General features: G+C 33.4%; 1 protein-coding gene across 1 annotated transcript in view; it reads right to left on the reverse strand.

Moving 5' to 3' along the window:
• Positions 1-27,228, reverse strand: part of grik4 (glutamate receptor, ionotropic, kainate 4) — a 514,994-nt gene that overhangs the window by 182,637 nt on the left and 305,129 nt on the right. Inside the window, exons 4-5 of the mRNA XM_073817307.1 lie at positions 16,536-16,700; positions 5,555-5,652 (exon numbers count right to left, since the gene is read on the reverse strand). Coding sequence (XP_073673408.1) covers positions 5,555-5,652; positions 16,536-16,700 — 263 coding nt within the window. The remainder of the gene's footprint in view (positions 1-5,554; positions 5,653-16,535; positions 16,701-27,228) is intronic.

The raw sequence follows: 27,228 nt of genomic DNA on the forward strand, positions 1-27,228 counted from the left end.
AAAAAATTTTTTTTTGTTTATTTCAAGGTTAAATTAGATTTAAAATCCTAGATATTCAACATCCCAAATATTCAGAATCCCAGCCCGCTGTATTTCACATTCAACAGATGCGAAAGCAAATGCACACTTATTTATGAAAATGTACAAAAACGCTACAAAAATAATAATGAATAAAAATCAGCATTACCGCCGTGGCACAGAGTGCCTCTAAGGGGCAACACTGTGATTTGAATATCAACACACAAATACAAATTTCTCCATAATAATATATTCAGCAGAGGTCTCGGGCTCCACAGGAGGTTCTGTCAGTTATGCTCTTGGGTTTCAGGCCTTGCCTTTCTCACTCACCTAGTTCCCACATTTCTCTCCTCTGCTGAACCCGTGTGTCATTCGGGTTCAAAGGCCTCAGCCTTAAGCGCAGCCGTGCCGCTCTACTGTAGTGGCTCCTGAAGCTCTCAAAGGCTCCTGCCTCTCTCATCTGCCACCCTCTCTGTACTACAAACACACCATTCATATTAATGAGGAATTAGTTTTCCGCTCACCTTTTTTTTGTCCTAGATGTATATGTTTTTCTCAAGTGACTGACTTGAATAGCAATGTAATTTGTTAGCTCAACCCGACGGTCCCTGAGAAAACATATGGACTACAGTCAACAACAACAACTCTTGTTTGACTTACAAGAAGCGAAATCACTTAGACTGTTTACATTTTCTGTTTTTACGAGAACTGTCACTTGAGGTAGTATAAAATAAGTTGCGTGAGAAGTAAAAGTGACAGTGTGCTGTAGACGTACATTTATCAGTAATAATGAGAGAAGTCAAAAGCCACACTCCAGACCCTCACAGCAGATTTGTCTTATTTTTTTTTTCTAGGCCAGATGGGAAACTCCATCACTGCATAACATGAGTGAAAGAGCATCTTGAGCACCCGTGATATTAAAACGACTGCAGCTTCATCTTGTACTTATTTCTATCTTCAGGCTGAACTGTCAGTCTGTGTACAGAAATACGATCGATACAGTCTGAACGATATAGACCTCCCGCATATTACAAACATGCATTCAGTCTAACCAGCGCAAACGCCCACACACACAAACACACTGAGGAAAATGTTCTGCATTTGTATGCACACAAGTAAATTAAATTGTACATAGAAATGGGTGAATCTCAAAAAACCTGCCATATTCCAATAAATAAAATTTATATTTGAGAAAATACATTATAGGCTAATAAAAGGAATATGTTTTATTATGTGAACAGAAAAACATGAAATCTATTTTGTGACCATTAAGTTTAGTACATTCCCCCTCCCACCAATAATAATAATAACTAGTGGTGGCGTTATAGAGTTGGTCCTAGGGACTCCAAATTTGGTCAGATTACTGTTTATGGGCATGACTATAATTGTGCCAATTTTCATCATTTTCCTATATTGCGTTCATAGGGCTGCCATAGACTCCCATTGACGAGAATAATAATAATAATAAAACATACAGACACAATAGGGGCTCTAGCCCTTCGGGCTGGGCCCTAATAATAATAATAATAATAATAATAATAATTCAACAATAAAAATAATAAATACAAATACAAATTCATAAGAAATATAAATAAAATTGCAATAATACAAATTCAATAAAATCCAATAATAATAATACTTTTGGCTTACATTTTTGTATTTAAAACAAAATATAATTGTAATAATGTAATTTTTTACCATAATACAGTATAAATAAAATAACTGAATTAACTATTTTTTAGAATTACATAAATAAATAAAATTATCTAAGTAAATATAAACAAATAAATACAAATAAATAAAAATAATAAATAAATGCATAAATGAATAAAATGCTTAAAAATAGTTTTAAGATTCTACATGCATTAAGGTAATGATTATTTAATCTTAATACTCCTAGTTTAATTTAAAATAAACTTAAATAATACAGTCAAATACAGTAAAATAAAATCACAGAATTAACTATTTTTTATAAATACATACATAAATAAAATTATAAGTAAATATAAATGAATAAAAATAATGTTAAAATTCTACATGTATAAAGGTAATGATAATTTATTCTTAATACTCCTAGGTTAATTTAAAATAAATTTTATGATTTTGCTATTTTAAATAAAATGTCATTGTATTACTGTAATTTTTTACCATAATACAGTAAAAATAAAATTGGTAAATTATGGCAAACTATTTTTGCAAAATAATAATAATAATAATAATAATAATAATAATAGAATAAATAAATAAATAAATAAATAAATAAATAAATAAATAAAATTATATAATATAATATAAAATTGATAGATAAATAAATAAATACATACTATGTTTAAAAATTGTAAAAAAATCTACAGAAATTAATGTAATAATCTGTAAATTATGGCTGGTCTACCAACTATTTTTGCAATAAATAAATAAATAAATACAATAATATCAATACAAAAATAGATAAATAAATCAATAAATAAATACATAACGTCATTTAAAATATTTTTTTTAATCAATATACATTAATTTAATGATAATTTTATTTAAAATAAACTTTCAGATTTTGCTATTTATAATAAAATATAATTGTGTTATTGTGATTTTTACCATAATACAGTAAGAATAAAATCACTGAATTATAGCCAGTTTACCAACTATTAGTTTGACAGCAAACTATTTTTGCTAAATGAATAAATCTACATGCGTTAAGCTTTCTGATTTTTCTAATAAAACTGTATTGCCGTCATTTTTAATGATGTTTTATTAACAAGGTTCGGGAGGAGCACGATCAGATAATCAATCCATTCGGCACAGGTGCAACTTGTTTAACCAATCATTGAATTAGCGCATCATCTATATATTGCCAGCCGTCTTACCTCCATCCAGCGACAGTTTCTTGGCATCCCTCCTCCACCCCTACTCCCCACTTCTAATCTGTTTCTATCCTAAACTAGCAGGGGGAGTTCTCTGGGTCCGGCCTGTATTCCGGGCCCGGAACCCTTCCCCAGGACAGCATGCCAAAATATGCTTATTACTCGCTCAAGCAGATTAGATGTAAGGGCGAACTCGTGAAACAGAGTAAAAATAAAAATAACTGAATTATGGCCAGTCTACCACCTACTTGTTTCATCATTTTATTTAAAATAAAACCATCTGATTTTGCCATTTTAAATAAAATATGATTTAAAAATACAGAAAAATAAGATCAATGAATTAAGACTGATTTACTGTTTTTGTAAAATAAATAAAAAAATAAAATCTTGATAATTATAATCATTATTATCTAAATACCCCCAGTTTTATTTAAAATAAACTTTTTGCTATTTTAAATATCATATCACTGTATTACTGTCATTTTTACCAAAATAATGTAAAAATAAAATCATTGAATTATGGCCAGTCTACCAGCTATTGTCTCCAATTATTTTTGATAATTTTTTCTGATTTTGTTGAGATATATAGATTCGTTCAGGGTTGTGAAGTGTTTTTTTTTTTCTCAGAATTATGCAAAACTGTTGCAACAGGTAGAATTTTTATTCCATACTTTAACATCACAGACACCTAGTAAGCCTGGTTTCATTCAAACATAAAATCATCCTTTCAAACATCCTGAAAAGTCAGAGGCTTCTTGCTAAACCACAGACTCCTTCTTGTTTTGTACTCTCTCCGTCTCACACACGCACAGACACATACACCACAATAAACACAATGACTCCTCCTCCCTTTAGACCATTAGAGATAGCCAAACCATTTTTTAAAATACAATAACAGGCGCGCAATGACCTTTCCTCATAGACAGAGGACAGAGAGTATCTGACCCCCCATTTCATCATCCCAAAGCAGCTAACAACCTCCGCAAGCGCTAACCAAACCCTGACCTACTGTGAAGACAAATAACAGCTCCAGAAAAAAACAAATAAAATGTCAGCATTATAAATATTCATCGAGGTGTATTATAGCTGATGTAAACGTTTAAACTTTCATTACACAAGGCCTCATCTATGACCTAAGCAGTCATTTATAAGATGTGACGATGAATATTTATGCTCGTAGCTCACTTTGGAAGGCGAGTTGCCACTGATTATGAATTATGAAGACATTAAGGAGTGATGCTTAGTCAGTCGAGTACGCACAGTAAACTTGTTTCAAGCTGCATTATTCATTACCTGTGCGATAGCAATATATTCCTCTGACTGCTGCTGAAGAAAATACACATAATATTGCATCAGCTCCAGCGCTAGACTGTCTAGAATTGGCGACTCGGCTTTCGACGACATTATATGCTATAAATCTACTGAAATTATAGACAATTACAGTGAGGTCAATAAGTATTTGATCACCCTGTGATTTTGCAAGTTCTCTTACTTAGAAATCATGGAGGGGTCTACAATTTTCAGCATAGGTGCATTACCACTGTGAGAGACAGAATCTAAAAATAAAAATCCGGAAATCACATTGAGTCCCAGCCACGACCCATCTTTAATGCTCTGACTGAGGGAAGGAGGTTTTTGCCCAATATGTCACAATACATGGCCCCGTTCATCCTCTCCTTAATACAGTGCAGTCGTCCTGTCCTGTGCAGAAAAACACCCCCAGAGCATGATGCTTCCAGCCCCATGCTTCACTGTAGGTATGGTATTATTGGGATGATACTCATCATTCTTCTTCCTCCAAACACGGCGAATGGAGTTGAGACCAAAAAGTTCTATTTTGGTCTCATCTGACCACAGGACTTTCTCCCATGACTCCTCTGGATCAGCAAAAGCAAAATAACAGGTCTTTGAGGGTCAGAAATCTGGCTGATAAGCAAGTGATCAAATACTTATTTGACACAGTAATTCACAAATAAATTGTTAAAAAAATCATACAATATGATTTCCGGATTTTTATTTTTAGATTCTGTCTCTCACAGTGGGAATGCACCTATGCTGAAAATTGTAGACCCCTCCATGATTTCTAAGTAAGAGAACTTGCAAAATCACAGGGTGATCAAATACTTATTGACCTCACTGTAGAACTAAGAAAGGATGAAGCGCCATCTGGTTTCAAGTGACTAAAGGTAAATATTTCACTTCATCTAGCTTTCTTTTGGTTCAAAAGTTTCCCTTTACTGTCCGACGGAGCGAGAAACTGCTCCAAACTATTGAGTCCACATCACAGCGACAATTAATCAATATAAATACTCTGTTAATCCACGTTATTTAATTCTTCCCTTAGTAATTTACTTAGTCTGTTGGCATCTCTTCATGTTTGCCGGCAGCAGAACAAATGCTTGCAGGAAAGTTTGACTTCAGAATAGTGGGATTACTCAGCATGGTGTGTCAATAATCATTTATGTATTTATTAATTACAGCTACGCATTGTAGTCACGGCTTAACGCTTGCCATTTGGTTGTTGTGTTCATTCAACTGTGGTTAGGGATCATTTTTAGCATGTGTCACTGACCACACCGGTCATTACAGTAATGATATGAATGATTACTTGGTAATATGATCTGGGCTTTGGTATGTTGCGCTGATGACAAAAGAGAGCCGATGCCAGCACTCACCTCTTTCTCGCCGCAGATATTACTGATGATGGAGTTGGATGCCGGGCTGGCAGAGGGGCCCAGGACCGCCACAACCCCCTTGGACATGATCTGGCACACTGTCAATAGTTAAGGGAAAGACCAACTGTCAATTTATTACAGACAGAGAGCAGAAGGAAAGCAAGATGTAAGTCTGCCAAGAGTGCTGCTGTCTCATTTTCTTTCAAGTATCAGTGCTAGGTAGATTTCTTATTAAATGTAATCTGTTACTAATTAGAGATAGCTGACAAAAATTGTAGTTAGTAACGTAATTCATTGTGTTACTCATTTTAGGTAATATAATCAGATTACTTTTGGATTACTTTGACCTAACGCATTTATTACATTGATTAAATAGGACAACCTTGTAACATATTGATATAAAAACGCAAATAGAAAGAAATATATGACATGAAGTGCATTAAACATTATATTGCGTCAAAGTTTACCAACCTGGGGTTCGCAAGTTTAATAAAACACTAAAAATGAAAAAACAGAAGAAGAAGCTAAAATCAAAATAAAACAATTACTAAACACATGCAAAAATCTCAGGGAGTACTTTAGGTAAATATATTGAATATGACAAAATATTGTTAATATGATAGTTATGATTGTTATGATTATTTCTTATTGTGATTATCTGTTTGATGTTATAAATTATTAATATTAGAAATAAATAATGAATATTAATTTAAATAGTTAATTTTTAAAAATAATAATAATAACTAATTGTTAATATTGTGGTAATGATTTGTATTGTTTATTATTAATTATGTTAGTTATTAATTCATTATTTATTATTTTATTAATTCTAAATTATTTTATGCATTTATTTATTCCATTATTATTACAATAAAAATTCATTCATTCATTCTTCTACTACTAAAATATGTTTCCAATGATTATTATGATTATTATTTATTGTGATGATTATTATTGTTTATTATTAGTAATTATTTGTTGTTATTTATTATTATTATTATTTAATAATGATTGTTTATTTAAATGGTTTATTTTATTATTTTCAATAATAATAACTAATTATTTACATTATGGTAATTATTATTGTTTATTATTAATTATGTTAGTTTTTAATTAAATATTAACTAAATTAGTTAATAATTTATTAGAAAAGATCTAATTATACATTATTTTATTCTATTATTTATTATATTATTATTATTATTATAAGAATAAAAATTAATTGATTCAATCTACCACTACTAAAATAGTTAATATTATTGTGATGATTATTGTTGTTTATTAGTAGTAATTATTTATTTATTATTATTATAATTATTATTTAATATGGATTGTTTAAATATTTTATTTTATTTATTTTATTATTTTCAATATGGTAATGATTATTATTGTTTATTACTAATTATTTTAGCTATTAATTAAAATGTAATCAAATTGTTAATTTTTTATTAACTCTTTCATTCTAAATTCTTTTATTCTATTATCAATTATATATTCTATTATTATTATTAAAATTAATTTATTTATTTATTCATTCATTCTACTAAAATGGTAATATTATGGTGATGATTATTATTTATTGTGATGAATTGTGATGTGTGTATTGTTCATTATTATTAATTATATATTGTTATTAATTATTATTATTAAATAATAATTAATTATTTAACTAGTTTATTAATATTACAACTACTACTAGTACTATACAACTAAAAGTAGTTGGTAGTAGTAGTAGTACTACTAGTAGAATAAAAATAAATCATTAATTAATACCAGTAAGAGTAACAATAACAATTATTAATAAAATAATTATTTATTTATTTATTTATTTAATTAACAGGGACAGTGCATGGCCCTCAGCCATACCAGAATTAGCTACAAGCTAAATTTCATCTGTAGTCCCTGGATTTCATCTGTAGTCCCTATCACTGAAATATAAGCAACTGTTGTTGTTGTTGTTATTATTAAAAATAATAAAATAAAGCATTTAAATAAATTATTATTATTTAATAATAACAACAACAATTAACAACAAATAATAATAATAATTAATAATAATAATAATAATAATAATAATAATAATAAACAATAATAATCATCACAATAAATAGAAATCATAATGATCATCATCACCATAATATTAACAATTTATTATAATGAATGAATGAATGAATGAATGAATGAATAAACAGGGGGACTCATCTACTATAATATAATGCTGTCTTTATAATATTTACATGTTGCTTGCAAACAGATGTATTCCATTAGAACAAATGCCTACTTTGGAACAACCTTCAATAGAGAAATATGATTTTTGGCCCCAGATGGTGCAGTTACTGAATGTACCAACAGAGGCTAATGGTCCGTGCTAATCAGCCAAAACCTGACCTCTTGGTGTCCACTCAATCTGTTCTAAAGTGACTAGCAAAACCCAAATAATTCCATTTTATTCAAGATCGAGTTTTAAAGAGCTCACTATAATCACAATGTAGCACAATCTATCAGAAGCTTAGCGCTGTTATTAATCTGCTCGTTTTCAGTCTCTCACACAAAATTACATTTTATTATTAACTGACCTTTGAGTGAAGTGTGTCCTGAAATTATATTTGCGATTAAGAGCAGCAGGAGGAGTGAGAAGTAGATTTGTTTCTCACTCTCCGGCACACAAGTCTGAACTCTAACAGAGTGTCATTTCACATGGGTTTATAATCCCTCTCTGTTTTAATTATGATGGTGTGGGCATTGCATTAGCCAGATACTGCTGCTCTGAGCACTTAAGAAGGGCATGCTGGGAACAAAGGGAAACAATGTGATTACAATGCACAAGTAGATGCAGAGGTTTCTTGAACTCATAATCTCATAGTAGCCAATGCAAATGCAGACACCTGTGGAAGCCTCTGCTACTTGTCTCCCCATAACACACTGCAAGCCTATCTTTGCGCTGCCCTGGATAGTGATGAGCTGCATTTTTAGGATCACTACACACTGCTACAGTGAACACAGAAAGGTTCATTTCACAGGTCAACTGCTCTCAGCTACAAATCAAGGGTAGTCTACAGGAGGTGGACACCCTCACGAATTCACATCAACCTTGCTGTGCATTGTTATTCCTCTAAATAGGGCTTTCTACTTGTTAACGCAATTAATCACAATTAATCTCATGATTTATTGGCATCAACATTATTACTACAGTTAATGACTCTTGATATACACCCTTAAAAATAAAGCTTCCAAAAGGGGTTTTTGCAGTAATGCAAGAAAATAACCATTTTGGGCTTCCAAACAACCTTTCACTGAACAATTCTTAAAAGAACAATTTAATACTCATTTAAAACCTTTTTCTACTATAAAAACCTTTTTGTGCATTAGAAAAGGTTAACGGTTTTTCATGGAACTACAGACGGCAATAAAGAAGCTTCATTTTTCAGAGTGTAGTGTATATTTTCTTATCAACACGTATTGCTTCCAGTCTTAATGCATTCAGTTCTTTCTAACTCTATCTTAAAGCAAAGAAAATTGAGTCAAATTTAAGTGTAAGTCTGCCACTATCACTCAGCTTCAGTGACAATTATAAAATTAAATTCCACCAACTCAAATTCCAACTCTAACTTACTTTTGTTGAAAGTCTAATTTGGAATTGATTATTACATACGGTGGTGTTAAAAGTCTGAGGCTTTATTGCAAATTACCATTTATCGTCAGCTATACGTTTTAGTGAAAAGTTGATTTGAAAATGAACTTCTTGATGAACTCCACATCTTTATTTTTTCCTTTTTTTTTTTTTTTTAGCTGCAAAAGAATTAGGAACTAAGGAGAAGAACCAGGTGCGAAACCACCAGGAAGCATCCAGTCCCCAGCGCCAACACCCTCCAGAACTGCAACCCACCCAGAAGTGTGTCGGTTTTCAGAGAGTTTGCCTGGGTGAAAATCCCAAAAAATGTCCCCTACTCAACAAGAACAACATGCATAGAGACTTCCGAAGGACCAGCATCACATCCTTTTGTACCTCTGTTTGAAGAATTGATCTTCTAGTATCAGTAACAGTAAGTTTGGGTTCATTTTCATATTCATTTTAGTTCATTTTTAGTTTCCTATCCTTAAAAAGTCAGTCTTGCAAAGATGGACTAAAAATTAACTCCAAAAGCTTACTGTCAGATTCTGGAAAAATGCGATGCTGGTCCTTCAAAAAGCCACTCTCTCAACTTAACAGTCATTTTTTTTCCATTTTTAAGTATGATCCAAAGTACACGAACCTTCAAATGAAACAAAAACGATCATGTCACAAATTACCTATATAATGACTATATTGATTGGTGACCCAGACATAGTGCAAAATCTTTTTTATCATCAGTGTCATAACATTTCTTTCTGAGCTTTTCTTTCTGAGCTTCCAGCAGTGCAATATTCTAGTGATAACAGAACTCCAACCGTTTTACCGTTTATATCACTACGTTTGTGGTATTTCTCACAGGGAGTGTCAAAATCTCATTAAGTTATATTTTGTGTCAATTTAATGCTGTGTATAAGAGCGCTGCCTTTGCACTTTTGACTGAATTGCCTAGCAACTTTTATGATGGCTGTTGTTGTTTATTAAATATTATTATTCAATAAATAATATTGTATATAAATAATAGTAGTATTGGGAAACAGTGTGTGTGTTCGTTACATTATTGCGCTATTAGAAGGTGATAAATGATAAATGTTTTTATGAGTAAATCAGCAGTAAAGACTTTTATATTGAAAGAGACTAAAACAGCGTTGTAAACTTCAAAGGAAGTTATAGTTACTTTTCACAACAGCTTGTTAGACGCAACCAACAAATGCACTGAGCAGCATTGTCATTGGAAATAACTTTTAACAGATGAAAGGATAGTATGACAAAGATATTGCTTTCCTCAACGGACATTCAAACTAATGTTTTATTGTAAATATGAGATTGAGCTGAAGAATGAATGCTGTATCAGATGCAGGTAATCACAATCACTCAGTCAATCTCTCTCTCATAATACTCTACATAATACAGTGAGCTTTTAATACAGTGATACAATAAGCTTTTAATGAAGCAACTCAATGTTCCTTCGTTACTAGTTCTAAAGTAACATTTTTGAATTAGTAACAAATGCTTAGGCTCAGCTGTTAAACTGTCAAACTGAGATTTGACTCACAGTGAAAGAAAGTAGTTTGCACAAAAGACGTTTTTTAAAGACACTCCGTTGTTGTTTCTTTTGTATTTACACACTCGTGCCATCAAACTGATGTATAAATGGAATATCACACTCGCAGTTTTTAATATGTTTTTGCAGTGGCTTAAGCTTTAGAATTTCACAACTATAAATATTTAATATGTCTCAATAGTTCCATCTTCATCTCATTGTGTTTTAATAAGGTCGTCCTAGTATTGTTCATCTGTGCTGTTGTATTGCTTGCACGGATCATAGGGCGTGTAGTTATTAACCCTAGCATGTATTACGAGTCACAAGGGTCAGGTGATTCACAGTTATGACTGACTGGAGTCAAATCTTTGACATGACCCTCCTGCACGGCTGATCCAGAGAAGGACAATGAATCCGTGTGGATTGAGTAAGCACTATGGATCGTGGCTGGTTTTCAAGACATCTCTGTTCATTTCAGATCACAAACATTAGTATGCAGACCACACACAAACACACGCAACGTGGGTTGTGGGAAGATGCAGGCTTCAGCGGTTTCAGACGGGAGTACGATAGGGCAGGTAGCGGCGGTGTGACATTTCTCCCTTCCTGGGAGTGTCACTGATCCATTTCTAATTCAATTCCTGCATACTGCAAGCTATTACAATACTGAATTAGAGCGAACAGCGTTGTGCGACTAACCGTATAGAGCGAAAGAAAGCTGTTTATATCTATCAGGAGGGGTAATTTTAATGGTGTCGCCTCATAAGCCCAGAGAAACCAGGAGAGGCTTTTCATCCCTAACAGCCATGTGTCTCAACAGCTCTGATTGTTTAAATTACAGCTCGTCTTCTCCTGATTTTAGTGCCGCCTACTTTCATTGACAACAATGAACCTCAGTCATGTTTAATATCCCTCTGTGAGTGAGCAACTCTATTTTGTTCTCCCCAACGCTATTTGATTCAGGATTCGTAAGGGAAGCGTTATTAAATCTAGGGCCTCAGAGTAAGGAAGGCACACAAAGATTGACAGGCAGCTGTTAAAGTAAAAGTCGCACTATTCGTTTGAATAATGAAGGCAGAGTGAAGTTCGAAAGTCTGAGCCCATATTGAAAATCTAGGATTCAAACCAGAAAATAAACAGAACAAAAATGTTATGACGTGGGCTTTTTTGCTCGTAAATAAAAAAATAATTTTGCAAAATGTGATGTGAAATAAATTAATTAAAAAAATATATTTTGTGCCTTTTTTGTGCAATTTAAAACAATGTTACAACTTAAAATTAATAAAGAAAATTTCATATTCAGCACTTTTTCTTATAGAAGCCCTTTTCTGCCACTGAATAAAACATTAAATGTGACTTTTTATCTTACAATTTTTTTCGTGCAATTAAAAGTTTACATCTTGCAATTCTGACTTTTTTCTCAGAATTGTACTTTTTTTTAATTCAGTGGCAGAAACGGGCTTCCATAAGAAATTGTGAAGAATCTGAAATATTATGTCTTAATTTTATGTTGTAACATTTTGTTTTACAATTTACTTATTTGATTGGTGACCTAGAAATTATGAAAACCTGTTTCCACCGCTGAATAAACAATAAAAAAGGTAATTGCGAGTTTACATTTTGCAATTTTGACTTTTTTCTCAGAATTGCTTGATATAAAGTCATAATTCTTCAGAATTCAGACTTTTTTTTTTGCAATTGTCACTTTTTTCCTAATAGTTGCAAGTTTATATCTTACAATTCTGGCTTTATAACTCGAAATTATAAGTTTATATCACTTAATATCTCACAATTCTGAGAAAAAAGTCAGAATTGCAAGATGTAAACTCAATTGTGAGATAAAAAGACGAAATTACGGGTTTTCTATCATTTCTAAGTCACCAATCAAATAAGTACATTTTAAAACAAAATACATAAAACATAAAATTAATAAAGGATATTTCATTCTGCACTATTTCTAGGTCACATTGTACAATTCAGATTGATATAGATCCAAATGAACATTGATTCTTATTGGAGTTTAATTGTGTTAATAAAAAATGTCTGACATAAACAATCTTCTAATAGATTAATTTGTATAATGGCATATCAACTGACTTTTGAGACCGTAACCAAGGAAACAAATATTGTTCCAATAAATTCCTGCATACCTTCTGACTGCAAAGACGTAAGAGTATGACAGCACACTTTAATAAAGTGAAAACCTGTTAATTTAATTGCTATCATATAATCAGGGTGTCTACAGGTTTGACCAAGTTAAATTTAAGACATTTTAAGACTTTTTAATACCATTTTCAAACAAAATTTAAGACCAAATTGAAAGTCCCGCAAAAGTCTAGCACAAAACTATGAAGATATTTTAAATTATTATTTTATTTAACTGATTATTCTTGGGAATATTCAACAGAAAACACTATTCCAGAAGAAGAAATTATTTTCTATTCCATGACAAAGTCAAGGCTCTCACACACTTTGAAGCCAATGTAACAGTGTAACAAACACGGATTTTGAGTCATGGATCGGATCATTTTTCGGATCAGCAAAAAAAAAAAAAAGTTTGTTTTTTCCTAATTACTGAATGCTTACTTTAGGTAGGCTACTTCTCATCCACAGCAAAAACTACTATCTGAACTAAAGTTCAGTAACAAAACAAGAACAATAACACAAATGACAAGTGTAAATGAATACAACATAAAGTTAGTAATAAAATCAATAACACTAGTATTCAGGAGGGGAAATTTAATAATTAATTGTAAAATAACTAGTGTTTCTCACTGCAGGTATTTATAGGACGCTGTCTCTTTAAGGCCAAATGCCCAAACCGAATACTGGCACGCATCTCTTTCTCAGCTGTTTCGGTTCACTGAAGACATAAACGACTGTTAAACAGAATACCAAAACGGGTATTAAGACATGACTTGGTATGTACGTTTCCGTTCAAATAGCAGTTAAAGAGGAATCAATCTGTGTGAATCGCGCCGCGCGCCTCTCTCTCCTCTCTCTCTCTCTGCGCGTGCTCGCGCCAGTTGTGTGCGGCAACGTAAAAACATGTGCTAATTATAAACTTTTACTCTATGATGGTTAACCTTAACAGCTAATCTGCGATTCAAATGCGTGTAGTTGGGCGGAAACCCGCTAAATCTGGCAACACTGAGGCGTTGTCAAGCAAGCGCGTGTCTAGCAACAGAACAGATTTAGAACCTGCGCAGGAGATTCTCCTCAAAACGATAAACTTTTCCTTTTCAAAGTGTAAAAAATTTAAGACCCTTGGATTTAGATTTAAGACAAATTAAGACATTTAAAGGCCTTATTTTAGGACAACGAAATTTAAGACTTTTTAAGACTTTTTAAGGATCCGCGGCCACCCTGATAATGGTCCCTTCCTTTATCACAGAATACATCATCTGCTAGCAGCCAAGAGCATATGAAGAGATGAAAATGACAGACACTCTAACTATGCTTGAATATAAGCCTATTTATATGTATGTCACTGCACTTCATTATAGAAGATATAAAACATTCAAATCAAGAGAAAATATATTTCCTTTAGATGTAAAAGAAAACACATCAGAGATGTGCTCACAATAAATACAATACAAAGTTTTGCAGTTTAAATAAGTATTCAGTGCATGTTTTACCAAACGCAAGGACACAATTATCTCACAATTTACCTCTACTTTTGAATCATTAAAATACCTACAACTGCTGAATAAAACCTCAACGGTTAAGGGACCATTATTCAGGTTGTGAAGCTTAAGGACAGCTGTGAAAATTAAAACTAAAGAGCTTTTGCAAAAAGGTTCGAACTAAAGTAAAACAAATGTATGGAGGAGAAAAGTAGGCATTGTAGTTCCTAGCAGTTTATTAATGCAATTGGTTAAGGGATAGTTCACCCAAAATTATACAAATATGTCATAATTTACTCATTCAAGGGCCCTATGATTTCCGCAATGCAGAAAATGTGGATGGAATCGTGGAAATCAGTCTTTACTGTATAACGCGGAATGTCACGGAATTTGCCAAATGTTGGATGAACACATCAAAAGTAGGCCAGTAACCTTAAATCAAAACGCAAGTGTAACCGAATTGGCGCAGATGTGCAGTTTTGCATACTACACACATACTGAAGCATGCGTGATGCTCTCTGTGTTTTCAGCCTCTGCCGGCTTAATATACTGTATGAGTACATGAACACATCAACAATCTCTAGAACTTCTCTGGGAGTCATTTCAGGAGCATTTTCCTCTTTCTTTTGAGAAAAAAAATATGGTCATATATACAAACAAAAACTTTAAAATAAAAGTTCGGCTTAACTTGAAGAAACCGTGACAGAAATATTATTTAATGTAATGACAGTACTACTACTAATAATTCAATTATTATTAAAACGTTATCTTTAAAGGAATATTTACTAAGAAAAATATTTACCAGAATTTATTTATATAAAAAAATGTAAATACACAACACAGTGTTTCTGGAAAATAAATAATTATAATAATAATAATAATACTTTTTTTATATAAAATAATTTTTTAGAGATACTTTTGATTATTAATATTTATGGAAAACAGAATTTGGTAAAAATAAAACTGAATTTAATAGAAAAAACATAAAACACATTTCATACAGCTGCACAATTTTATTTTTTGTTAAACCTTTAATAAACTGAATTTGAGAGAAAAGAAACATATTTCATATGGCCTTAAAATTGTATTTTTTGTTAAACCTTTAATAAATTGCTGTTTATTTATCAGAAAATTTTAAATACACAATACAGTTTTTCTGGAAAATAAATAAATAAATAATAATAATAATAATAATAATAATAATAATATATTTTTAAATAAAATAAATTTTTTAGAGATGCTTTGATTAGTAATATTTAATGAAACCATGAAAATGGCATTTATAAAATTTATGGAAACAGAACTTGGTAAAAATAAAACTGAATTAAAATAAAAAAAAATTGTTAAACCTTTAATAAATTGCTGTTTAATATTGTGAGTTTAATGAATTAAATTCACTAAAATTTAATTTGACCTTTAAAACAGAGTCTGGGAAAATTAAAACAGAACAAAACAGAAACCAGAAAAATAAAAACAGTAAAAAAAAAAAAAAAAAAAATGGAATTTGGAAAAAAATTAAAACAGAATTTAGGAAAAAAATAAAATGGATTTCATAGGGCCCTTTTAAACCTGTATGACTTTTCTTTTATTAACTGGGAACAAAAGAATATATTCTGAATTATGTTGGGATACAAAAACACTGGATTTAATTCACTTTTAGTGTATGGACAAAAAGTTATTTTCTTCTTTTTCAAAATATTTTCTTCTGTGTTCCGCAGAAGATAGAGTAAATAATGACTGAATTTCCATTTTTTGATGAATTAGGTCTTTCCTATCCCTAAGCAAGTTTTGATGTATTTACAGTAGGAAATGTACAAAATATCTCCATAGAAACATGATCTTTACTTAATATCTTAATGATTTTTGGGATAAAAAAATTATATTTTTGACCCATACAATGTATTTTATCTATTGCTACAAATATACTTGTGCTACTTAAAACTGGTTTTGTGGTCCAGGGTCACATATTATATTAAAATATAATAAAAAAGCAAGGGTGCTTGATTTAAAATGCATAAAAAGTGCTATTTGTTATTTAACTGAATATGTAATGTAATATAAATATATTATTGAAATAATGGTATAAAAATTATCACTTAAAAGTATAAAAAGCATTATAGTTTATTCCTATAGGTATAATGTAGCTCTAAAAATTATACTGCATGTAAAATTACAAATGATAGAGTACATTTGAATACTCACTAGTTTCCCCAGTCTCGTATTCACTGTCTCGGAGCAGCTCAAAGATGTCCACCTCCAGTTTGCCTGTGGTGGAGCGGTTGCTGGAACGGTTGATGCTGTCTTTCGCCAGAGTGATGGCCAAGCGCTCCCCGCGGCTACACTCCATTGGGTCATCAAGAATGGCAGCTGGGACACAGTTCAAGAAGACAGAGAGAGAGAGCCCCAAAAAGTGAGACAAGAAATTCTGACAAACACAACTGTGGCAAAAGAGATTAAGTAGTACTCAGAATGTCACAGAAATCATTCAACTCACTGAAGAATCATTGAGCACAAGTGTTTCTAGGTCGCTTTTGTGCGCATATTAAAGCACATTCACTTACAGTAAACAAGATTTATGCTGTTCTTTGCCAGTTTTCTTTCTGACTTGCTATGAATGACTCTGTCACAATGTTGCCCGTAAATAAACTATATCCTTGCACTATATGTTTACAGTCACTGGCTGCTATTAGTGCAAATACTGTATGCCCACTTTCGTGAACCCCTTTCATATTCAGTCTCCTTTGAATCTGTCTAGTCCGTGGTGAGTTGATACAAGGCTTAGCAACAATATATGCCACTGCCAGTATTTGACGCCCAAGGATATTAAATTCTATGTAAAGCAAATAACATTAACATTTTTATCACTGTAATATGTAACGTGAGAAAAGCCTAATGATATCTGACACAGATTGAACAGCGAAAGCCCTGCTTTTTAAACAAAACTGCACAAGGAAAGCTTTATGCAAGCTTTCAGGTGAGCTCCTGTCAATTATGATGCATGTCAACCTATTTTCAAACTATCCTTGTGATATTTCTGTTACCTGTCATGTTGGCATATTGAAATGGTTTATTTTTTCCACCATTCTTCAAGCCAACACATAATTAGCTCTCCAGTGACCCTGAATTTGTGGCATGACTCACATGTGTTGCCCTGAAAGTGCTTTATTTACACTGGAGCGCTGAAACTGTGCACGATTATAAAGATTTTTTAATGCCAGTTGTCAAACCCTGACAAGAACATTATGCTGGAAGAGTTCATGCTTGTGTTCATAAATATTGCACTGGAAGTAAGCACAACCCATCTAATCTTGGACTGTACAATCATCAAAAACACAAAAACAAATTACATAATGCATAAATGGAACTGCAGTGATTCAGAACGCTTTAATGATTTAATTCAAACAAGACCGAATCAGCCATAAGAGTCCTCCTATTAAAAAAGGGCAATATAAATAACAATCCACTTAAGACTGCCATAAATATTGAGATGTTTGTTTAGAGATGGTAAATGGAGATCCGCGGTATGTTGTAAATGAGATTAAATGTATTCGCTTGCGGCAGAGCAGTGAAGGCAGTTAAGCCTCACATTTTTTGCAATTTTAATGTGCTTTTGGGTAAAAAGCAATTAAATTACAACATACAGGAGTCCAATTTGAGTTAATGTGCTCTGCAAGGAGAAAACATAGATTTTTGCCTTTCCCACAGACTCTTACAAAAAATGTATTATCAATTAATGTGCTGTCACATTTAAGGCAAAGCCATATTCATTACGGAAGTTTTCTCATCAGTAATACCTGTCATAGTCAATGTTCACGCTAAAGCACACATTACAGTCATCCTCAACATAAAAAAAAAGATTACAAGAAAAGATGGTAATTCTGTACTGGACACCCATACTGAAGACTCTGTCTCCAACGGCGAGCTAAATTATCTTCTCACACCCCCTCCTCGCTGTCGTAGCCGATAGCAAAAAGACTGTTCTCACAGCACAAGTGGAGAAAGCTCAAACTGGGCAATTCTCCCAGCGTTCACCCCCAAATCTCGCAACAAAGGGCGCCAAATGGAAACACTGGCCCTGCACTGAGCCCTGAGGTTCTGTTCTTGTCCCCAATCTGCGGTCGCAAATGTAGATGTCAAAGCAAGGAACTGGAATTGCCAGTGCTAAATGGAATCCTAGCGCAGGGTAAAAATATCAGAAGGAGAGATCTGTTGCAGGGCAATGACATTTTAAAGGCATTGCGGTATGAGACTCTGAGCCGTGTGGAGGTCCACTGCAGCCGAGGTTCTATTCAATCTTCCAGTCTTGGCTCGGCTGCTGACCCTTTTAGAAGAATCGATGGTGAGCAGCAGCGCGTGCCGGGGCATGAAACGTATTGTGTAATGTGCATGGATACCAGGGATGACAGTTATGGTATGGGCAGCACCATCCTTGTCTTATCTGTAAAGGAAGACAGGAAATAAAATCAAAGATTAAGGAATCGAATACGTTGCAGGCTAGACTTGAACCCGTTTTCATTATTTGGGCATCACAATTCCTAAATAGTAGATGCTTTTGGGCATTCTGGCCTTTGAGTGATCGGTGTATAAAGACAGACAGGAAATAAAATTAAAGGTCGGAAATTTGATATGTTGCAGGCCAGACTTGAACGTGTTTTTTTCCATTTGAGCACCATGTGTCCTAAATAGTGAAAACATTTGGGCATTTTAGCCTTTGTCAGAAAGGCAAATAAAGACAGATAGGAAATAAAAATAAAGATTGGAGAAATGGAAATGTTGCAGGCCCGACTTGAACCTGTTTTTTCACCATATGAACACCATAACTCCTAAATATTGGAAACTTTTGGGCAATTTAGCCTTTGTCAGAAAGGTAAATAAAGACAGACAGGAAATAAAATTAAAGACTGGAGAAATGGAAATGTTGCAGGCCCGACTTGAACATTGTTTTTCACCATATGAATACCATAACTCCTAAATAGTGGACACTTTGGGGCATTTTAGCCTTTGACTGATATAAAGACAGATAGGAAATAAAATCAAAGACTGGAGAATTGGATATGTTAGGTAAATAAAGACAGATTGGAAATAAAATTAAAGACTGGAGAACTAGATTTGTTGCAGGCCACACTTGAACCCACTTTTCATATAAGCACCATAACTTCAAAACAATGAGAGCTTTTGGATGTTTTGGCCTTTGACTGATGTATAAATGAAGACAGACAGCAAATACAAGTAAAGATTGGAGAAACGGATATCTTGTAGGCCAGACTTGAACCCATTTCTTCCATATAAGCACCGTAACTGCTAATTAGTGGAAACTTGTGGGAATTTTAGCCTTTGACTGATAAGTAAATAAAGTCAGCAAATAAAATTAAAGACTGGAGACATAGAAATGTCACAGGCCAGACTTGAACCAGTTTTCCTCATTTGAGCATCATATGTCCTAATAGACCTTTTTTTGACCTTTGACTGATTGGTAAATAAAGGCAGACAGGAAATATAATTAAAGATAGGAGAATTGGACATGTTGCAGGCCAGACTTGATCCTGTTTTTTTATTTTATTTTTATTTTTTTCATATGAGCAACATAACTCCTAAATAGTGGGAGCTTTTGGGTGTTTTGGCGTTTGACTGATGGGTAAATAAAGACATACTGGGGAAAAAAAATACAAAATCGGAGAACTGGATATGTTGCAGGCCAGACTTGAACTCTTTTTTTTATATATATATATATATATATGAGCACCACAACTCCTAAATAGTGACAGCTTTTGGGCAGTCTACACTTTGACTGATAGGTAAATAAGACAGCAAGAAAATAAAATACTGGAAAAAAATAAGGTTTGGAGAATTGGATATGTTGCAGGCTAGACTTGAACCCGTTTTTTCTATATAAGCACCATAGTTCCTAAACAGTGGAAAGTTTTGGGCATTTTAATATTTGACTCATAGGTAAAAAAAAAAAGTCAGAAAATAAAATTAAAGATGGGAGAATTGGATATGTTGCAGGCCAGCATTGAACCTGTTTTTTTTCCATATAAGCACCATATCTCCTAAGTAGTTTGGCTTTTGACTGATACGTAAATGAAGACAGTCGAAAATAAAGATGGGGGAATCAGATATGTTGCAGGCCCAATTCAAACCCATTTTCCCACATGAGTGCGATAACCCCCTAAATGGCAAAAGCTTTTGAGGTTTCTGGCCTTTAGCTGATAGGTAAATGAAGCTAGACAAGTAATATCGATGTTAAAGATTGGACAATAGGATATGACACAGGCCAAATTTAAACCTATGTTCCCATAAAGCACCACAGATCCTAAAAGACAGAAACTTTTGGCTGTTTCAAATCTTTATTTGATAGATAAAATAAAGCAAGAAATGAAATGGCAATGTTAAAGTTTGGGCAATCTGACATGGTGCCGGACAGATTCATACCTGCATCCTTACAAAAACACCCCAGCTCCTAAAAGATGAAAACCTTTGGGTCTTCTGACCTTAATTTAATAGGTAAATTAAACAAGATAGAAATTGGCAATGTTAAAGAACGGACAATTGTATATGACACAGACCTAATTTAAACTTGTCTCCCCACAAAAGCCCCCCAGGGTTTTATATGACAGGTAAGTGAAGCGAGACAGAAAACAGCAAGATTGAAGATTGAAAAACTGCACAGCGCCAACCAGATTCAAACCTCTGCCCTCATAATAGCACCACAGCTCCTAAATGATGGAGTCTTCATTCCTGAACAAGCTGTGTAGCTCAGCTTTTGACAAATGGAAATGCTAATGTATACATAATTCAATCTCTCCATATATTACACATCTCCCTGGTATTACCCACTGCATTACAGAATTACATTGTGTGTTTGTTTATGTGCACTCTGTATCTGAAGTTAGATTCTATTGCACTATATTTCTTCAAGCTACCTATTAACCTGTGTACCTCACAACCCACTATGTATCCTGCAGGCTAAAGAAACACTGAAACAAACCATTTGATCTTACAATACATGGGGGTTTATAGTATGTCCCAAAGGCCCGTTCAACACTACATTCTCACCATAATAAAGCCACTAAACTCTCAAAATCACCTTGTGCTGCCGCTCCCACTGGGCCGTTGGCTAACAGTAGTCAAAACAGACCAGCCATGGAGGATGGCGGTACTGTGAGGAGAGAGAAACTCATCACTCAAATGGGTTATCCAATGTACAAATGCCTATTAAATGAGCACCATCACACACTTAATCAACCAGAGTGACTGAATGCAGATAAAACGGACAATTGCATCACCTTTAAGCGTACTAACTGCCATTTAATATGCTTTTCCATTTGAACCGTTATATCCAAATGAGGCTTGAAGAATGTCAAAGCAGCAGAATCTTGATTGTGACATTTATACAGCCATTATACCAGACTGATTATCAATGAACAAACTGTCAACAGTAATGACATTAAAGCACACTCATTAACTTTCTTTCAAACAGCTGAGAGAGCTTTTACCAACATAAAAGAGCTTGATGTTGTTCATGATGTAGCTACAAAAGGTACTGCTAGTGTATCTTGTCAGAAAGATGGATTTTAAGTGCATGATTTTTCAAAGACTGTTGCTAATGTGAAGACTTCACTGTATTGCTCTTTTACCTTTTAAGTATTTTCACAAAATACCCTGTTGATATGTAAATAAATTATGTGATAAAGAGCACACTGAGTTCATATTTTGTTTAAAGTATTACATAGATATATAGATATATAATTTCTTCAACAAGTTGATAAAATTGAGTTGGAGAGATCAGATTTTTTACAGTGTAGTAGTTATTTAAATATAATTTCTTTTAAAAGTATAAAGGCAGAACAGAGCACATCATGAGCTCAAGGGAGGCCACAATAATGTTTGATCATTTATGCATGCTTCTTTATGCTCTGTGTGTGTTGTAAGCAACAAATATCACTACTGAGGCAAATAAAAATAACCCTCTGAGGAGACTTCAGTATCAAGGCCATTTTAAAAGCCTGCTCTGCTGTGGGAGCATCTTTTGTTTGGTTAAAAAGTACAGATTTACCTTTGCTGAACCAGCAACTAGGGATGTGCAAAATACATATTTTCAAAATCCACTAGTCCACTTATACAGCAGGCTTTAACAAATCAATTTATTATGTTTCTTAGGAAGCATTTACATAGTGTGTTCTTGCCATCAAAAACTGCTATGCTACAATGGTAAGCAAACAATGCTAAATTTTAAAAACTATTACCACTGCCAAAATACCCAGTATGAGTATTGAGACACTGGCAAGAATGCCGCTTTTCCTGAATGCTTGATATACAAAACAGCACAACTTTGCATGTGTGTTTTTTGTTTGTTTGTTTTTTAGCTCCTGAATAAAACAGTGGTTTTAAATGAAGCAATTGAATAAATGATTCAAAGATTCATGTCATTTGTTTCCTCCCTGAATGAATCAGTGTTTTTCAACAAAAATCAGTTGAATAATTGATTCAAAAGACTTCAAAAGACTTCAAAAATGAGTGTTTTTGAGCAAATCAGCTGAATAAATGATTTTTTTCCTCTTTGAATGAATCAGTGTTTTTGAACAAATCTGTTGAATAAATAATTCCAAAACGTGTGTGCCTAGCATTCCTAAATAAAACAGTTTGAACAAATCAGTTGAATTAATGATTCAAAGACTCATGACATTTGTTTCCTCCCTGAATGAATCAGTGTTTTTCAACAAAAATCGGTTGAATAAATGATTCAAAAGACTTGTGTGACTTGCATTCCTGAGTGGTTTTGAGCAAATAAGTTGAATAAATGATTCAAAGATTCACGTCACTTGTTTCCTCCGTGAATGAATCAGTGTTTTTGAACAAATCGGTTGAAAGAATGATTCAAAAGACTTGTGTGACTTGTATTCCTGAATAAATCAGTGTTTTGGAACAAATTAGTTGAATAAATGAGTCAAATACTCACTTCACTTGCTTCTTCTCTGAATTAATCAGTGTTTTTGAATAACTCAGTTGAATAATAGTGGCCTAATAGTTAGAGAGTTGAACTTGTAACCCAAACGTCACAGGTTTGAGTCTCTGTACCGACAGGGACTGTAGGAGTGGGGGGTTAATGTATAGCGCCACAGCAAAAAAAAAAAAAATGCTGCTCACTGCTCCGTGTTTATGCGTTTGTTTACTACTCACTGATGTGTGTGCACTTGGATGGGTTAACCCTCAAAGACCGATACAGCCGCCGGCGGCTAAAAATAACTATTGTTCTTAAATGTTTAATAACTTTTGAACCGCTAATCCAATTTGAATGTTTTAAAAAGTTTCGTAATGTACAGAGTCTACTCTTTTCAGTGATATCGCATTTGTCTCATCTGCATATTCAGAGGCTCCGTGGTGAGCGTGATTACGTCATCGCATTTCCTCAGCACTGATTCGTCAGATGAAATCAATACGTTTCGGTCCTGAGCCAAACAGGAACGATTGTTGATGCTTAGTCCCACCCCTGTGCCCAGATTGGTTCAAACTGTCCTCTATTCAACCAATAAACATAGGTCTTGGTCTTTTGAACCACCGATTAGTATGTTTCTTTGGAAATCTGAACATACGCAAAGTGAAAGCAAATTGCGTCTTGCTTGCATGAAATCAAACGCAAAATAACACATTTGCATGACAGCATTCTTTGAAAATGTACAGAAATACTCATGACAGAGCCCTTTGACATAACACAAACCAAAACCAAGGATGAAACAGCAGTACCTATCAGATAAAGCACTGGAATTGAATTTTTGGCGTCACTCAGCGATCCCCCGGAAAAATAGATTCGGCTGCAGACTACAGCCAGCAAATCCATCTATTTGGTTGTTATATTATGTAACTAATTCTTATATAGTTTTTGAAGATTATTTGCACTATTTTTTCGGTTGCACTCTGTATATTTCTCTCTCATTTTGTGTGAAGTTTGTGAATAATTTGGACCGTTTATTTATTTTTTGTTGCACAAGACAATTTGTGCAATTTTTCTTTTGATACTTACTACACTGTTTGTGTTTATTGTTCATCTTTGGATTACGAATATGTTTATCTGGAAAAAGTAAATTATTTTTACTGTGTTTTGCTATTATATAACACTGTTTCTGCTATGACTTTACTCCTGAAACGTTTTTGGACAGATCTATACTGTCAATAAACTAAATAGGCCTGTTTTTTACTGAAAAGCGCCTATAATAATATTGTAATAATTGGCTATAACTTGCTTGGGGAATGTTATATATAGAAAAAAAATTATTTGGAAGTGTAAAACACCTAAATACAAATTTTTAAAGAAAAAAATCCAAACTTCAGAAGTTTTTGTTTGAGTACACAGTAAAAAAAACACCTAATTGTTGCTAGCGTTTTTCCTAAAATTCTGGAAATTCACTAATTTTTTGAGAAAACAAAAGGAAAATTGTAATTTTAAACTAGCTAGACATAAAGTTCAAGTTCTTATGTTTATAATGATATATGGCAATTGATGCTGACTGCTAGAATAGGTCTGAAAAAACAAAGAAATATACAGGTGCCTCAGGTGCCCCAAAAATGTTCTAGGTCTTTAAGGGTTAAACGCAGAGCACAAATTCTGCGTGTGGGTCACTATACTTGGTCACACGTCACGTCCTTTCCTTCCTTCCTTTATAAATTCAATTTATGAAACTCAATTTTGAACAAATCAGCTTTTTGAGCAAATAATTGTTTCCTCCATGAATGAATTCGCAGTTTTGAATAAATCTGTTTTATAAATAATTCAAAGACTCACTTTACTTGTTTCCTCTCTGTAAATTGGTGTTTTTCAACAAATTGGTTGAATAATGATTCAGAAGACTTGCGTAACTTGCATTCATGAATAAATCAGTGTATTTGAACAAATCAGTTGAATGAATGATTCAAAAACTCACGTCACTTGTTTCCTCTCTGAATAAATCAGTGTTTTTGAACAAATCGGTTGAATAAATGATTCAAAAACTCACTTCACTTGTTACCTTCCTGTATGAATCAGTAGCTTTGAACAAATAAGTTAAATGATTCAATGACTCACATCACGTGCTTCCTCCTTGAATGAATTGGTAGTTTTGAACAAATCGGTTAAATAAATGATTCAAAATACTTGTGCGACTTGCATTCCTGAATAAATGGGAAAAGTCATGGCTTAATTGTTAGAGAGTCGGATATGTAACGCAAAGGTTGCGGGTTCGAGTCTCTGTACTGGCAGGGATTGTAGAAGTGGGGGGTTAACGTACAGCGGCACAGCAAAAAAACACACTTAGCCACAAGTCATATCCTTTCCTACATTCTTTTTAAATTCAATTCTGAACAAATCAGTTAAATAATTGGTTACTCCATGAATGAATCAGTAGTTTTGAACAAATCAGTTGAATAAATGATTCAAAAGACTTGCATTTCTAAATAAAATAGTGTTTTTTAACAAATCAGTTTAATAAATGATTCAAAAACTCATGTCACTTGTTTCCTTTCTGAATGAATCAATGCTTTTAAATAAATTGAGTGAATAAATCATTTAAAGACTCACGCCACTTGTTGTCTCCGTGAATGAATCAGTATTTTTGAACAAACCAGTTGAATAAATGATTCAGTGACTCCCATCACTCGTTGCCTCCCTGAATGATTCAGTGTTTTTCAACAAATCAGTTGAATACATGAATACATGAAAAGACTTGTGTGACTTGCATTTCTAAATAAAACAGTGGTTTTGAATAAATGATTCAAAGACATGTTTCCTCCCTGAATGAATCTGTGTTTTTGAACAAATCATTTGATTGAATTATGAGTCAGTGCTACACTTATAAAGACAGTTGCTTGCTGCCACCTACTGATGAAACAATGTAACCACACTGTATGTATACATTCAGCAGGACAGGCTACTGTGAATAAAATCAATTTCAACAGCCTAAATCTGATATTTCCAGCTTTTTAATGCATTGATACACTAACTCTATGATATGTTTGTCCTTTAGGAGAGGAGTTTTACGGTACGAGATTAAGATGCACTGTCATGGGGCTTAGCTTATCTATACATTGGTCGTCTGGGCACACAGCCTCCTGAAAGCCCAACAACACTGCAATAGGCTGCTTACATTGGTATCTACGTATCAGATTTAAACTACTTAGATCTGCTCTTCACTTCATCCCACCGAGACTGAAAGAGGATATAAGTACAGCAAAAGTAAAGACATGGGAGATAAAGCACTTCAGAGGCCAACATCACGATTTTACAGAGGGATCTGCACTGTCAAATGATGAATAGCGAGTCTTAAAATGCTTTCGAAGGTTGTTTGACTTTATTATTGACTGGCCTTTTACCCTTGTCACTGATGAGAATAGACCAGATATTAGTATTCCACCTCTCCGTTCCGTTATATGAAAGATCAGCAGGATATTTTTAAATCTGATTTAAATTCAGTTTGCTATCAAGCTGGGACTAAAGTGATTTCAAGGTTATCAATAATGTTTAATGGTCCGCATTCTTCTCCATCTGGAAAGGCCTGATTGTTTGTATAAAAATAGGCCGGTGAAGGTTCCATTCACACGTGATTCTATATAGATCTTCTCTGCACTGAGGCTTTTTCAACGGATATATCATCTATCTCTGAATGGGAATGATCTGTCTCGTAAATCAACTTTTAATTACGGATTCTAATTAAATTTTTATTTTCACCACAGCAAGTCTCGTCTAATTCCAGAAATGACACTAATTAGCGGAGCCCCTGGACAAGCCGCTGAAGACTGAATCCATTGCTGAAGGGCGTAAGGTCCCAGTAAATCAAAATGCTGATTGCTTTATAGACATCACAGTCACTTGTCTTCATGTGTCTGTGGGGAAAAAGTGTTTTTACACCTTTTAAGAGGTCTTTGT

Source organism: Garra rufa, chromosome 14 (genome assembly GCF_049309525.1).
Source record: "Garra rufa chromosome 14, GarRuf1.0, whole genome shotgun sequence".
Taxonomy (NCBI): Eukaryota; Metazoa; Chordata; class Actinopteri; order Cypriniformes; family Cyprinidae; genus Garra; species Garra rufa.